The 13,985-nt window shown below is 48.8% G+C and overlaps 2 protein-coding genes across 9 annotated transcripts in view; both read left to right on the plus strand.

The window, feature by feature from the left end:
• GRB7 (growth factor receptor bound protein 7) overlaps positions 1-9,317 on the plus strand; it is a 96,403-nt gene extending 87,086 nt beyond the window's left edge. For all 7 annotated transcript variants that reach the window (XM_048517299.1, XM_048517301.1, XM_048517297.1 and 4 more), the window contains 6 exons: positions 1,450-1,530; positions 2,973-3,089; positions 3,471-3,531; positions 4,644-4,731; positions 5,671-5,764; positions 7,277-9,317. In XM_048517299.1, coding sequence (XP_048373256.1) covers positions 1,450-1,530; positions 2,973-3,089; positions 3,471-3,531; positions 4,644-4,731; positions 5,671-5,764; positions 7,277-7,423 — 588 coding nt within the window. In that variant the 3' untranslated portion in view covers positions 7,424-9,317. The remainder of the gene's footprint in view (positions 1-1,449; positions 1,531-2,972; positions 3,090-3,470; positions 3,532-4,643; positions 4,732-5,670; positions 5,765-7,276) is intronic.
• Positions 9,318-11,290: 1,973 nt separating this feature from the next.
• Positions 11,291-13,985, plus strand: part of LOC125443982 (retinol dehydrogenase 8-like) — a 30,993-nt gene continuing 28,298 nt past the window's right edge. For both annotated transcript variants that reach the window (XM_048516417.1, XM_048516416.1), the window contains exon 1: positions 11,291-11,492. In XM_048516417.1, coding sequence (XP_048372374.1) covers positions 11,396-11,492 — 97 coding nt within the window. In that variant the 5' untranslated portion in view covers positions 11,291-11,395. The remainder of the gene's footprint in view (positions 11,493-13,985) is intronic.

Below are 13,985 nucleotides of genomic sequence, written 5' to 3' on the forward strand. Positions count from 1 at the left end.
CCATGTTCTCCAGGGAAATTGATCTCTATAACCTGGTGACCAGTTCTAATTCTGAGAGACTGGCAACTGTGCCTCATCTGCATCCTACACGATTTCTAGGGCCTTTCCACTTTCTCCTCGCTTGTAAGTTCTTGTTTCTTTTCTTTGGGGGGGGGGGGGGCAGTCTGTTCTGCATGTATTTTCCTCCCTCTAGTAGTTGATTCGATATTACACCGGAAAATCCTGCAGTTTAAATTTGCAGGGAGATATGCTGGATATAAGCTGACATAATATTGAATCAGCCACTAGAGGGAGCAAAACTTATGCAGAACAGGAACATCCCCTAAGAAATAGGAACTTGCAAGTGAGGAAAATGAGAATGTGGGAAAGCCCTTTATCATGGAAGACCTACGATCCCCAGCACAGCCATTTTGTGTGGTCATCAGGGACCCCTCCTTCCCTTTTCATCCACTGCTTTACAGATTGCTTCTTCATCTAAAAATGGGGGCGGGGCGCAGGGGAGGCACATATGCTTTCCTGAGCACCTTGAGGTAGGATTGGATCTAAGGTGTTAGATCAGTAAATAGAATTTTCAGTTTGATCAGGAAGTAGAAACAGACAACTCATTACTAAATAAAAACCCTTATGGTCTACTCTGGACAGCTATAATGGTACCACTTCTGTAGCTTTCTTTCCAGCTGATGATAATTTTTGTCTCATCTTTCTAACAAGCAAGTCTGCAAAATGTTTTGGGTGAAGCAGGCCAGATTCCTAGTTTGACCCAGACTGTGAGCTTTATGGTAAAGTAAGGGATTTGTGTATTGTCGAAGGCTTTCACGGCCGGAAACACTTGGGTGCTGTGTGGTTTCCGGGCTGTATGGCCGTGTTCTAGCAGCATTCTCTCCTGACGTTTCGCCTGCATCTGTGGCTGGCATCTTCAGAGGATCTTCAGATCCTCTGAAGATGCCAGCCCTGAGCTCTGAGGCGATCAGGGCATCTTAAATATGACGCCAGGCTCCCCAACAAAGACCCCAACCCTGCCTCCTGCTGTATCCATAACCAAACCCATAGTCAGATCACATCATTGTTGATTTCTAAAGCAGATTCCAGCAATTTTCAGAGGAGGCTGACGGTTCCTCAGATGCCTATTAGGAATTCTTCAGTTAGATCAGCAGAGTCAGATAACATTCCCTGAAAGTCAGCTTCCCACTGGTATCAGTCTCTACCTACGAAGCATATTGCCTGTTTCCTATGCATGCATGATTCATATTTGTAGATCTGTGGACTTAAGGAGGTTGTTAAATGATCTTCAAAAAAAATACTGACTTTTTACAGCTATATTAAGACATAAAATTCTCACCTCCTGCAAACAAGAACAGCACAGGCCTCTGGATCCCAGTCAGGAATATTGTTCACCCTAGACTGATGTTCTTGCTGCCCAGACAGTAACTAAGATTGCTCTTTCCACAGTACGGCATACAGCTCTACCGGAACTACCAGCAGTGTCAGGCACGGCAAAGTGAAACAGCCTGGATTGGCACCATGCCTCTGGTAAGCTTTCTGAATAATAACATTGCGACAATTGTCATCACCTGATGGTAAAGACAGACATAAGGAATTTCGGGCAGTTTAAAAAAATCCTAAGTCCAATCGGTCCAGATGTGACTTGGACAAGCACTGAAGAAACTCATTACACCATGGTTCATTTTGAACAAGGAGAAGTGCTCCCTCCCCTTCCATGCATGCCACCCCACATTCCCTCTCCTCCCCCTCCCTCCCCTTTCCTTGCATGCCACTCCTCTTTCCCCTCCCCCTCCCTCTGCTAGGGTGGATGGGCCATGTCCAGATGCCAGATCCTTTGCATGCCACCCTCTCCCTACCTCCCCTCTCCTTCCTCCCTCCCCTCCCTTGCATGCCACCCTTCCCTCCCTCCCCTTCCCTTGCATGCCACCCCTCCCTCCCTCCCCTCCCTTGCATGCCACCCCTCCCTCCCTCCCCTTCCCTTGCATGCCACCCCTCCCTCCCTCCCCTCCCTTGCATGCCACCCCTCCCTCCCTCCCCTTCCCTTGCATGCCACCCCTCCCCTCCCTCCCCTAGGGTGGGTGGGCCATGTCCAGATGACGGGCCCCCTTCCATCCTGTCCCGTCCCTTGCATGACACCTTTCAGGAGAAAATGCTACTAGAACTAGAACATGGCCATGCAGCCCAGAAACCTCAGTGGGGTTTTTATACCTCATTTTTCTCTACACACAACACCCCAGTGATTCCGGCTGTGAAAGCCTTCGACAATATATACCTTTATAGATTTTTTTCCTATTGTTTAGTTGGTATCTCCAGTTTGAAGTCTGCTTCCCATTTAGATCTTTAGAAGGCCCTGAGTATATCACAACTTTCTCAAAGATATCCAGAGATAGGACAGATAGGCCAGTGCTTGTAACATCGCCATGTACCTTGCCGCACCCTTCACAATTCCTGGATGCTTTTTGCATTGGTTTGTAAAATGTTTGCTAGAGGGTTGTTGTTTTCCAAGAAGCAAGAATTAATATATAAACAAATGATCTCGCCTCTGCAGCTTCTTTAATCAGGTAATGGATAGCTGTCATGAAATGGAGGTGGGGCAGGCCAAGAGTGAGAGCCACGCTAGGGATCAGACCACATTTGCACAAGTGCAGAACCTTCTTGAGCACATGAATGAGACCGCCCCCTTTCTGGTGGCATCCGGTGATATCCTGCTATCACCGTTGAGCTCCAGATGGCCAAGATCACTGGTAGCAGAGTTTAAAGTTCCCCTGTTTATTGAAAAAAATAAAAAGTAAAATTCAGGTTTGCCTGGCTTATCATAATTGACTTTTAAATAATTATTATCTCAGTAATCAGGTTTTTATATAAATAAAAAAATCATGAGAAGCAGAAATATGTTGCTGTTAGGGACCAGAACTGGTTATTATTGAAGAGATGTCTTGCTGAATCCTTTTTTAAAAAAACTCCTGCAGCGGAGTGTGTCTGACAATACTCTGGTGGCCATGGACTTCTCAGGCTGCACGGGGCGAGTGATTGAAAACCCCAACGAAGTTCTGACAGTGGCTCTGGAGGAGGCGCAGGCATGGAGGGTGAGTCAACTGCTTGGCACTTAGAGACTGTGGCGAGCAGGAGGTGGTGATTGGGAATCACTTTGGACCTAACCACTTCTACTGGAGTGGGTTTTTGATCGTGTTCACGTATGTTGTTGGTATGAACTGTAGACTAGGCAATGGTATCTTGTGGCCCCTTAATGGCAAAAAGATTGATTGTGGCTCAAGTTTTTGTGGCTATGAAACCCAGTTCTGCAGAGACACCTGACAATGATGCTCTGCGGTGAAAAAACCCCTTTTGCCGCACAATAAAACTTCTGGTCTTGGTCCGCAGCAAAAGCAAGCACAACTGATCTCCTTGGAATTGCCACCAGGGAACTCGTTGCTGCCCCTTTGATATTTTTTCTTTCTGTACCACAGAAGAAGACAAGTCACCGGTACAGCCTGCCGACTCCATTCCAGAGCTCCCCACTCAGTGCTGGTGAGTGTCAGTTATAAGAAATTGGTTTTATATGTAACCCGGAGTTCCTTAACTTGAAAACGAGATAGAATGTCCAGGGGACCATTAGTGGTGGCGGGTCCTAAGATGGGGGAAGCCAGACTGCCCACGGATGGAACAAATACCATCCCACGTGGCATTTCCATGCAGGAATCAGCATTAAGAGTGGTGGACTCTAATTTGGAGAACCAGGTTTGATTCCCCACTCCTCCATGTGAGCGGGGAACTCTTATGTGGAAAACTGAGGTCGATTCCCGACTCCTCTTTATGAGTGGTGGATTATAATCTGTTCCTCCACATGAGCATGTACTCTAAACTGGTGAACCAGGTGTGGTTCCCGATGCCTCCACATGACTGGCAAACTTTCATTTGGAGAACCAGGTTTGATGCCACAGTCCTCCACATGAACGGCAGACTTTTATCGGGTGAACCCGGTTTGATTCCCCACTCCTACACATGAGGCCTGCTGGGTGACCCCCACCTACCTCACAGGGTGTCTGTTATGGGGAAGGGAAGTGATTCTAACTGACTTTGAGACTCCTTAAAGGTAGAGAAAAACGAGGTATAAAAACCAACTGTTCTTATTCCTATGAGAGGGTCTGAATCTCTCTGGTTCTCACTCCTCCATTCATTCCTGAAGCAGTTCTGAAGGGCTTGTTTGAAGTCAGGGCTCAGATTGACACTTAGCTCTGGGACCTTTTATGAATCCCATTGTTGCAACGTGGGAAGGAGCAAAGTGGTCAAGGGTGCTTATGAACATGTACAGATTGAAGGGCTAAATTTTAGTCAGCAGCTTTGCCTAGGCCCACCCAAAGGGACTCTGGAGCCATTACTTATTTATTTGATTTATATGGTTCCTTTCCTTTAGCGGGCTCAGAGCGGCTTCCAACATTTCTTGTAATATGCAAAATAAAAAGGCAAAATCAGGTCTCTGAGGATGTGCAGGCGGCCTTTTCAGCGAGGGGATGGATCTCCCTGGCATCTCAGATCCCAGCATTTCTCGTTGCTGTAAATATTTGTGGCAACTGCACAGTCTCCTCCCTAGTCTCAAGGTCAGCTTTTCTCAAATTAACCCCCTCCCATTTATTTTCCAGCCATCCACAGAACTCAGCCATGGTTCCACGGACACATATCTAGAGAAGATACCCAGCGCCTCATCATCCAGCAGGGATTGGTAGATGGGTAAGAGTCTTGCAGTATCTGTTCAATTCTTGGGTCCTTCTAATTCATCTGCAGGTGGCCTCTGCTCTTTTCCTTCAAAAGATCTCAATGGAATTGTGAGTTCATCTGCCACCACTTCCTGGACCTCCTTCTTTGTAAAATGCTCCCATTGGGTCCTAGTGCCTAGGGCCCCTTGGCCCAAACACCAAGCCAGCCCTGGCAACACTCTGCCCGTTCCCCCACACACCCACCCCTGGCCCAACATCAAGCCGGGCCAGCTGGACAGCGGCAGTAAGCCACCATTCTCCCCCTGGGGCCTGGTAACAGCCTCCCCATTCCCCTGCCCACCCTCCCACCACCCTCCCACTGGATTGGTTTCCCCACTCCTCCACATGAAGCCTGTTGGGTGACCTTGGACCAGTCACAGTTCTCTCAGAACTATCTCATTCCCAGCTGTCTCACAATGTGCCTGCTGTGGGGAAAGGAAGGGAAAGTAGTTTGTAAGCTGCCTTGAATCTCCTAACAGAAGAGAAAGGTGGGGTATAAATTCAAACTCCTACTCCTACTCCTTTTCGTCTCCTTCCTTCCTTCCTTCCTTCCTTCCTTCCTTCCTTCCTTCCTTCCTTCCTTCCTTCCTTCCTTCCTTCCTTCCTTCCTTCCTTCCTTCCTTCCTTCCTTCCTTCCTTCCTTCCTTCCTTCCTTCCTTCCTTCCTTCCTTCCTTCCTTCCAGAAATACAAAATTATACCAAGAGGTATCACCTGTACAAGTAACTCTACAAATTAATTGGAAAGGGACCGGGATTAAACACTTGTGGTAGTTGTGGGTTTTCTATGGGGGAGAAACATCTGGGGAGAGGGGAGTGTGGATGGAACTGGGGTAGGGGACCGTGGTTGCAGAAGTGGCCATGCAAAGTACTGCCTCTCTAACCCCCCTGCTTTCCTGCTTCTTGGCCCCTGCAGGGTGTTCCTGGTGCGGGAGAGCCAGCGGAACCCGAAAGGTTTTGTCTTGTCCCTCTGTCACCTGCAGAAAGTGAAGCACTATCTTATACTTCCGGTAAGCGCTCCTGCTTCTGCATACAGATACTGGAAGCAGATACACTCGGCATCAGCCTTTAGTTTGATCCGGGCCTGGCATTTCATTTGTGTATCAGTGTTCAATCCCTTAGAGGCAGAGTGTGGATGAATGTACGTGGAGGACATTTCCCTGATCCCAGCAAGCCCTGACGTATTTGGGGTTGGCAAGAGAGATTCTAAATACAAATGTGGCTAGAAACCCCAGCCCCTTCCAAAAAGTAGTAATAATTTCCCGGTACCCTGAACAGGGAAGACTTCTGGGCAGTATCCCCGACCTGCCAGCAGAGGTCAGCCCTGGGAGAAGGCTCTGAAGACCGTTGGACTGCTTTGGCAGAGATCCCGAGTGCAAGCTAGCTCATTCCCATTTTTCTCTTCAGATGGTGACAGGGGTGGGTTTAGGAGACTGCCTGTGGTTAGCCTGTGGGGTATCTATACTACAGGCTTCAGCTAATTCGAATTTCATTGGACACCATAATTCTGGAGGGCAGGCTGTTTCTAACACAGAATTATAATCTCACCTTCACAAAATGCAACTCCCAGGTTTTTTTTAAAAGAGCTGCTGTGGCCATTCATCCTAAAACATGATTCAGCAAGAATGGAATGCATGGCGACAACAATCACCCTGCAGCACTCGCTTCCAGCCAAGCCATGCGTGACAACTGGCTGGAAGCGAGCCACCAGGGCCATCAAGTCCAACCCCCTCCCAGAAACACACTTCCCATTAAGAAGCAATGGGTAGACTCATTATTTTCAATCAAGGATAAACCGACCCTCCAGAAAATTCACAGATATAGGATGGATGATGCCTGCCTTGAGATGTGAAAGGGATCTAGGAGTCTTATTAGACCATAAACTGAACACGAGTCAGCAGTGTGATGCAGTAGCCCAGACAGCCAATGCAATTCTGGGCTGCATCAACTGGAGTATAGTGTCTAGAGATTGAAGGATGTAATAGTCAGGGATGTATCTACAGAAAATGGTGCACAGGGAAAGCACTGAAATTGCCCCTCCCCCCAACATCTGACACCCATCTTTTAGATAATATTGTCAAGCTCCTGACTGCTCTCTCAGCCCCACCCACCTCACAGGGTGTTTGTTGTGAGGGGGGAAGGGCAAAGAGATTGTCAGCCCCTTTGCGTCTCCTGCAGGAGAGAAAGGGAGGGATATAAATCCAACTCTTCTTCTTTTAAAAGAAGAACACAGAGATGGGGGGACGGGGTGGGGGTCAAGTTACTCAGCAATGAATGCTGACTCTGGTTCATGTGTGTCAGCACAGTCCGGGATATGCTGGCTGTCTAATACACATTCTAGTTAAAGTTGAGTTTCAGCCGGTGCAAAAGGAAGGAGGGTGGTGTCCCATTTGACCACAAAAAAGGCCACCCTGGGAATTGTGAGACCTGTGTCAATAAAAGCCATGTGGGATGGAGGCTGTAGTAAGGAGGAGAACTGGGTGAGATGGAGGCAATAACCAGCCACTCTTTGTGGATTCCAGAGCGAGGAAGAGGGGCGCCTCTACTACACCATGGACGACGGGCAGACCCGCTTTGCTGACCTGATCCAGCTTGTGGAGTTCCACCAGATCAACCGGGGCATCCTACCTTGCAAACTGAAGCACTACTGCACATGCGTCGCCTTGTGATCGGTGGCCTTCCCCACACACCGCCCTGTGGCTGGCTGTGGCCCTCCACCAGGGGAGGAGAGCAGTGGGGCAGGCACCTTTGAACACCCTGTACTGGCTCTGAACGTTCAGCCACTCCTTGACCTTGCCTTTGGCTTTGCCTGCACCAGGTGTCCGAGGATCTGAACCCGCTCATTCCAACACCTTCCAAGAAGAGTCGCAATTCTTAGCAAGCTCAAGTGTGGATTTGGGGGGTGGGAGTCGCAGTGATGCCGAAGGGGGAAATTGTCTGGCAGGTGCTTTTTGTGGCCTGTGGCTCTCAAGGGGGAAATGTGCCCCACAGCCCACTCAGTGTCCACTTGAAGTCTTTCTTTGTCCTCCCATTTGGGGGATTTTGCTTCTTCAGGTCTTGAATCTGTCTGCCCACCACAGAGTCCCCATTTGCTGGGAATTGCTCAGTGTCCCTGGTTTTGCAACTGTGAGAATTTGCTCCAAGGAAAGGGATGTATGAAGTGGTGAAGTGCTCTGGTGCCCTTCCCGAATGCGGATTCTTGCAGGTCATGACATTCTTTGTCCCATGTTGGTGGTGATGAAGTATATTGGCTGAGGACATCCCTGTTTTAAAGGCCAAATTAAAATAGCTTCATCTTAATATGATCCATGTCTCCCATGAATATCTGTTCTGTGTCCAGTCTAGCAAATGGAAGACCAAGGCAGGAGAATAGATGGGCGGGGAGAGAAGGTGGCGAAGTCTGTTTTGTGGTTTCTGCCTTCATTTGACTCTTGCCTCTGGCAAACAGACTGCTCAGGTTCAGGTGTGACCAGTTGGGTGTAAATCATAGGAAGCAATTCTTCTCTCCAACAGGGTTCAGCTCTCTCGGTGCCCTCTTTGTTAGCTGCTAAATCTTTTCTCTCTGTGTCCAAGTCTGGCCCTGGCATTGGCACTGGGCTGTGGGTGACTAGCGAGGTCGTGGGTGTGAGAAACCTGGACCAGAGGCAGAGCAGACAGAGCCGGGGATGATGGCATCAGCTGTTGACCTGGCCCAGAAGTTTCCTTGGTCCTTCTAGGTCTGGGAAGAAAGGAGGGGTTACTCTGGAGCCTAGGAGAGCATCATAGTTTTTCAATCTATAGTCCTGGGAGGCTCATGCCAAGAGGAGGCTGAGCTCTGATGCCAAGGATTTCCAATGCAGACATACTGGAGCGATCCCTTTAGCTCCATTTCATCTGCATGTCACTCTCTCAAGATTTTCCCAGGGCCACTGCCAGTGATGGAGGGAGAACTGTGCCCGGGGCATGAACTGCCTGCGTGCCCCCTCTCGCCTTCGCCCCGACCCACCCCTGAAACACCCACCCCCAACATGTGACTGCAATGGCAGCGCCTGGGGTGAGCCACCCCAGATGTTCCCATTGCAGCTACACCTCTAGCCACTGCACTGGGGACTTGGCAAATGGGGCTCAAATCACTGCGCCGTGATGTCCCCCCATCTCTCCCTCTGAGTTGCTGAGATAGATTGTGGGCCTGCTGGTACTCTTAGCCTCGAGCACCACAGATTCGGTCTGTGACCTGAGGTCAGAAGAACTGTTTTTTTCTCCTGCATGAAGAGGTTTAAAAATTACCCTGAAAGAGGGAGGAGTGGAAGCGGAAGAGCGATCTTTGGCCAGTCTTAACTGTGATGAGTTGTGTGTGTATATATATATAGAGAGAGGTGATGATGACAAAATGTTATTTTTTCATATTTTTGATTGGTTTTTGTACACAAATCAATTGTGAGAGGAAGACGCTACAGCAGATTACCAGCAATTGTTGAAACGAATAGCCAGTGTCACTGTGTAAAGAATCAAAAGATTATTTTATCTTTCTATTTATCTAAGACACAAAACTTCTTACTGGTAAATAAAAGTTTATGTTTCATACTCTCCTTGTTTCCCTTTGGCAAGAATAAAGAGTCCACCACTGGATGCCTGACTGTTTAGTGCAGGGGTGTCCAAATCTGGCTCTTCAGAGGTTCATGGAGTACAATTCCCATCAGCCAATTGGACACGCCTGGTTTAGTGCCACAGTTGGGGGGGGGGGGGATCTTCAGATGCTGCAGTGCATCTTGGGGAAGGGGGAATAAGGATCACTGAGGTATCTTAATGTGTGAAAGACTGCATCAAAACGTCCTTGATTTTTCTCAGGCAACTCTGTTGCCGCTCTCAAGCTTGGACCTGTGTTGTGTGTTAAGCGCCATCAAGTTGTTTCCAAACTACGGTGACCCTACGAATCAAGGACCTCTGCAGTATCCTATTGTTAACAGCCTTGTTCAGGTCTGGCAAACTCTGGGACACGGCTTCCTTTATAGTTCATGCATCTCATGTTTTGTCTTCCTCTTTTCCTGTTTTCAGCTCCTGGCATTACTGTCTTTTCCAGTATTCTCATAATGAGACCAAAGTACGGCAGCCTCGGTTTAGTCATTTCAGACTTTAGTGACTGTTCAGGCTTGATTTGATTTAGAACCCACTTTTTTTTTAATGGTTCACGGTATCCATCACATCCTCTTCCACCATCACATTTCAAAGGAATTTTTTCTTCCTGGCAGATTTCTTACAACTTCCTTTGTAAAATGATTTATAGTCATATTGGGCCTTCCTCTTTTCCTGCTGCCTTCCGCTTTACCTAACATTACTGTCTTTTCCAGTGACTCTTGTCTTCTCATAACATTGGGCCTTTCCCCACTTACCTTAAGCCCCGCGCTACTCTCTTTAAGTAGCGCGGTGTCCTTGGGCACTCCCCATGACAGGGGCGGCCACAGCGAAGCCGCCCCGACACTGCCGCGGTCGCGCCCCCTCAGCGCGCGGCTTCCCTGGCAATGGAGAAAACTGTGCCTTTTGATGACCCAACGCTCTCTGCGCGGGGGTCGTGGGGACGCCTGGGCGCGCACCAGGGATGCTGCGCACTGAGAGTAGCGCGCGGCATAGGGGGGATTGCTTTGAGTGGGGAAAGACCATTTGTCAGGACTTGAGACTGAAACCAATAAACCAGTGGGGGGGGGGGCAAAATGGCACCCAGGGCAAAAAAGTGCCTGGACCTCACACCCCCCCCCAGGCCCCAATGGGGGGCGATTTTCCACTCTCCATGTGACCCCAATGGCATGCGCCCGGGGTGCAGCACCGCCCCCTGCCCCATGGTAGCTATGCGACTGCAATAAACAGACTCTGGATACTGTATCAGTGGTCTTTATTGATAACAGCAAGTACCTGTCTTTCAGAAAGCCAGTTCTGCCAAGCTAGGAAAACACAGTTGCCTTTATCCCCTCAGAGTTTCCCACCAGAATCCCCCCCTCCCTGATTCCCATGGAATGTGAGAATAACGCACAGGAAAGAAAGATGTTTGGGAGTTGAGCATCTCAAGGCCAGCACAGCGAGAGTTCTCAGCCACCTGCCACCCCCTCCCGCTGGGGAAGGCACTAGGTTTGCCTCTAGTTAACTACAGTTGCTAGCATCAAAGGAAAGAGAAAGGACCATTAACATAACAGAAGGTGAAGACAGCTTCCCCCCTCCCACCATCAGGTGTGAGTCCTTGCATCTAGGTCAGTGCTTTGATGGCAGGAGATGGCACATCCTGACAAATGTGACCAAAGTATGATTGCCTCAGTTCAGTCATTTTAGCATCTAGGGAGAATCCAGGCATTGGTGTGTGGCGATCCTAATCGTGCAGCACATGTTGGGCATTGCTGCTTGCAAGGCATTGTGGGATATATCCTTTCCCTCCACCCACACAAACCTGCCAAGTCTTGTGGTTCTCTTAAGGCATCACGAGTGGCTGAGCCTAGAGGGATTTAGTCACACAGATCCGCTTGGGGTTTAGTGCCAGTGAGGAGATTAAAGCCTCCTGTATTTGCCCAAAGTGGGCCTTTTTTAGGAGCCGTGAAAGGGGACCCTGCAGGGAAGATGTGAGGGTAAAGCTCAGACCTGCTAGAAGTCCAAACTGTCTGTCTCTGCACTCGGCCACCATGGCTCCCAAAACCGTCCTCATCACGGGATGCTCGTCTGGCATTGGGCTAGCCTTGGCTGTGAAATTGGCACAAGACAAGCAGAGGAGATTCAAAGGTAAGGTGTCGACTGAGATTTGCACTATGCAGATTATATAGTGGGGGTAACGTGGCGCAGGCTGCACCTGGAGTCCTATGTGCAGTTTTGGAGGCCTCACTTCGACAAGGATATGAAAAGAATGGAGCAAGGAGGGGGAATCAGCGGCTTGGAGACCAAACCCCACCAGGAAACGCTGAGGGACCTGGGAATGGTCAGTCTGGCAAAGAGGAGGTTGATGGGGGGACATGATTGTCTTCTTCAAGGATTTGAAAGGAGATCTGGGAGCCATTCCTGTTCACAGCAGAAGATGGGCTCATAATAATGGGTGTAAATCATGGTACTGGCTGGATATTTACAAAAATTGTACAGTTAAATTGTACAGTATTTTTTTTACACCAACAGCCCAATCCTGGGGTGGGGGAGCTAAATCCCCCACTTTCGCTGGTGCACACCTGTGTTGGCGTGAGTGCCCATTCCCCAGGAGCAAGGGGCCAATGGAGGGGCAACTTACCCAGGCAGCTACATGGTGCCCAACCCAGAAGGGTCTTCAGTCACCCAGGCCCACTGGTGCAATGGGACGTTCTGGGCGGAGGGCTGACCTTAGCCTCCAGAGCCCAGTCAGTCCCTGGGGTATTTTAAGGTGAGGGGTTGTTTTAAATGTTTTCAGGCTTCCCATGCTGTGGCAAAGCCCTTTGGAGGGGCCTGGGCAATGCCAAAGCCCACTCTGAATTGGGTGTAAGAGTATTTCAGCAGTGGAATCGGCTGCCTAGGGAGGTGGTGAGCTCAAATTCACTGTCAGCCTTCAAGCAACAGCTGGACAAACTGGACAGGGATGCTTCAGCCTGATCCTGCACTAACCAGGGGGTAGGACAAGATGGCCTCTTTGGCCCCTTCCAACTCTATGATTCTGTACCACTACAATCCTAAACAGAGCTATGTTCTTCTAGGTCCACTGAACTCAATGGATTTAGAAGAGCATAATTGTGTTTGTAAGTGCATTGCAAATCATAAGAAACTAAATTATCATACTATGAGGGCTGAACTTAAAAAGGCCAGGTAACCAGTTTTCTGTGAACCGTTCAGTGGAGATAAGGTATTCCGCCTAACTGTACTAGATAGCAGTGCTTTCGCAGTGCTAACCACCAAACTAACCAGATATAGACAGGGCCGCCCGGAGTGGGGACAAAATTCTCAGGGCCCTAAGTCAGCTTGAGGGTCTGTGAAGACAGAATCAGGCTACAGTCACTCTCTAATGTATTTCAATTTTATTTTACTTTAATGCAGTTCTGCCCTGCAGCCACTAGGGTGCAGAAAAGGCAGAGCAAACAGAGGCAGACTATCCACTGGCTGTGCCTTTTAGCAACGTTTACACCCGAGGCAAGCATTTACAGCTGGTGGCTGCTGCCATAGTTGACAGGTTGCACAGTATACTAACAGAGCTTCTGTGTCCAGCAGTCTATTTTCCAATTCTTTCCCTTCCACCCAACTCTGTACCTGCTTATCCAGATCATGCAAAGGGAGTATGTTGTCATCAAATAAAGCGACCATTCTTCCTCCTCCTTTTTTGTTCTCTTTTCAACACCTTGGTCCTCTTTCATTTTGCCCACTTTCTTTCTTAGAATCATAGAATTGGAAGAGACCCCAAGGCAGAGGCACCCATGTCACCAGGCGCACACCTGTGGGATGCCCAGAAGGCTCCTGCCCCCCCCTCACCCTCGCCAGTCCAACCCCCAGCCATGCAGGAACACATAATCAAAGCACTCCTGATAGATGGCCATCCAGCCTCTCTTTGAAAACTTAAAAAGAAGGAGACTCCACCACACTCCGAGGCAGTGAATTCCACTGTCAAACAGCCCTTCCTGTCAGGAAGTTTTTCCTGATGTTTAGGTGGAATCTCTTTTCCTTCACCTTGAACCCATTACTCCTGGTCCTAGTCTCTGGAGCAGCAGAAAACAAGCTTGCTCCCTCACCAACATGACATCCCTTCAAACATCTAAACATGGCTTTAGCCTGATCCTGCATTGACCAGGGGGTAGGACTAGATGGCTCTTAACCTTTCCTTCACCAAACTGAATATACCCAGCTCCCTAAGTCTCTCCTCATAGGGCATGGAGTCCAGACCTTTTACATTTTGGTTTATTTATTATTATTTTTTTAGACTGCCCTCCCCAGTAGGCTCAGGGCAGTGTACATCATAATTAAAACATACAATAAAATATAAAACAGTAGTTCCATCTGTGGACCTGTTCCAGCTTGTCAATATCCTTCTTGAATTGCAGTGCCCAGAACTGTACACAATATTCCAGGGCAGGTCTAACCGATGCAGGATCGAGAGGTACAATTACATCCCTCAATCTAGACACTATACTCCTATTGATACAGCCCAGAATCACATTGGCTTTCTTGGTCACTGTATCACACTGGACTTATGTTCAGTTTGTGGTCTACTAAGACTTCCAGATCCCTTTCGCGTGTAGTGTTGTCAAGCCAGGTGTCACTCATTCCTATATC

Source organism: Sphaerodactylus townsendi, linkage group LG15 (genome assembly GCF_021028975.2).
Source record: "Sphaerodactylus townsendi isolate TG3544 linkage group LG15, MPM_Stown_v2.3, whole genome shotgun sequence".
Taxonomy (NCBI): Eukaryota; Metazoa; Chordata; class Lepidosauria; order Squamata; family Sphaerodactylidae; genus Sphaerodactylus; species Sphaerodactylus townsendi.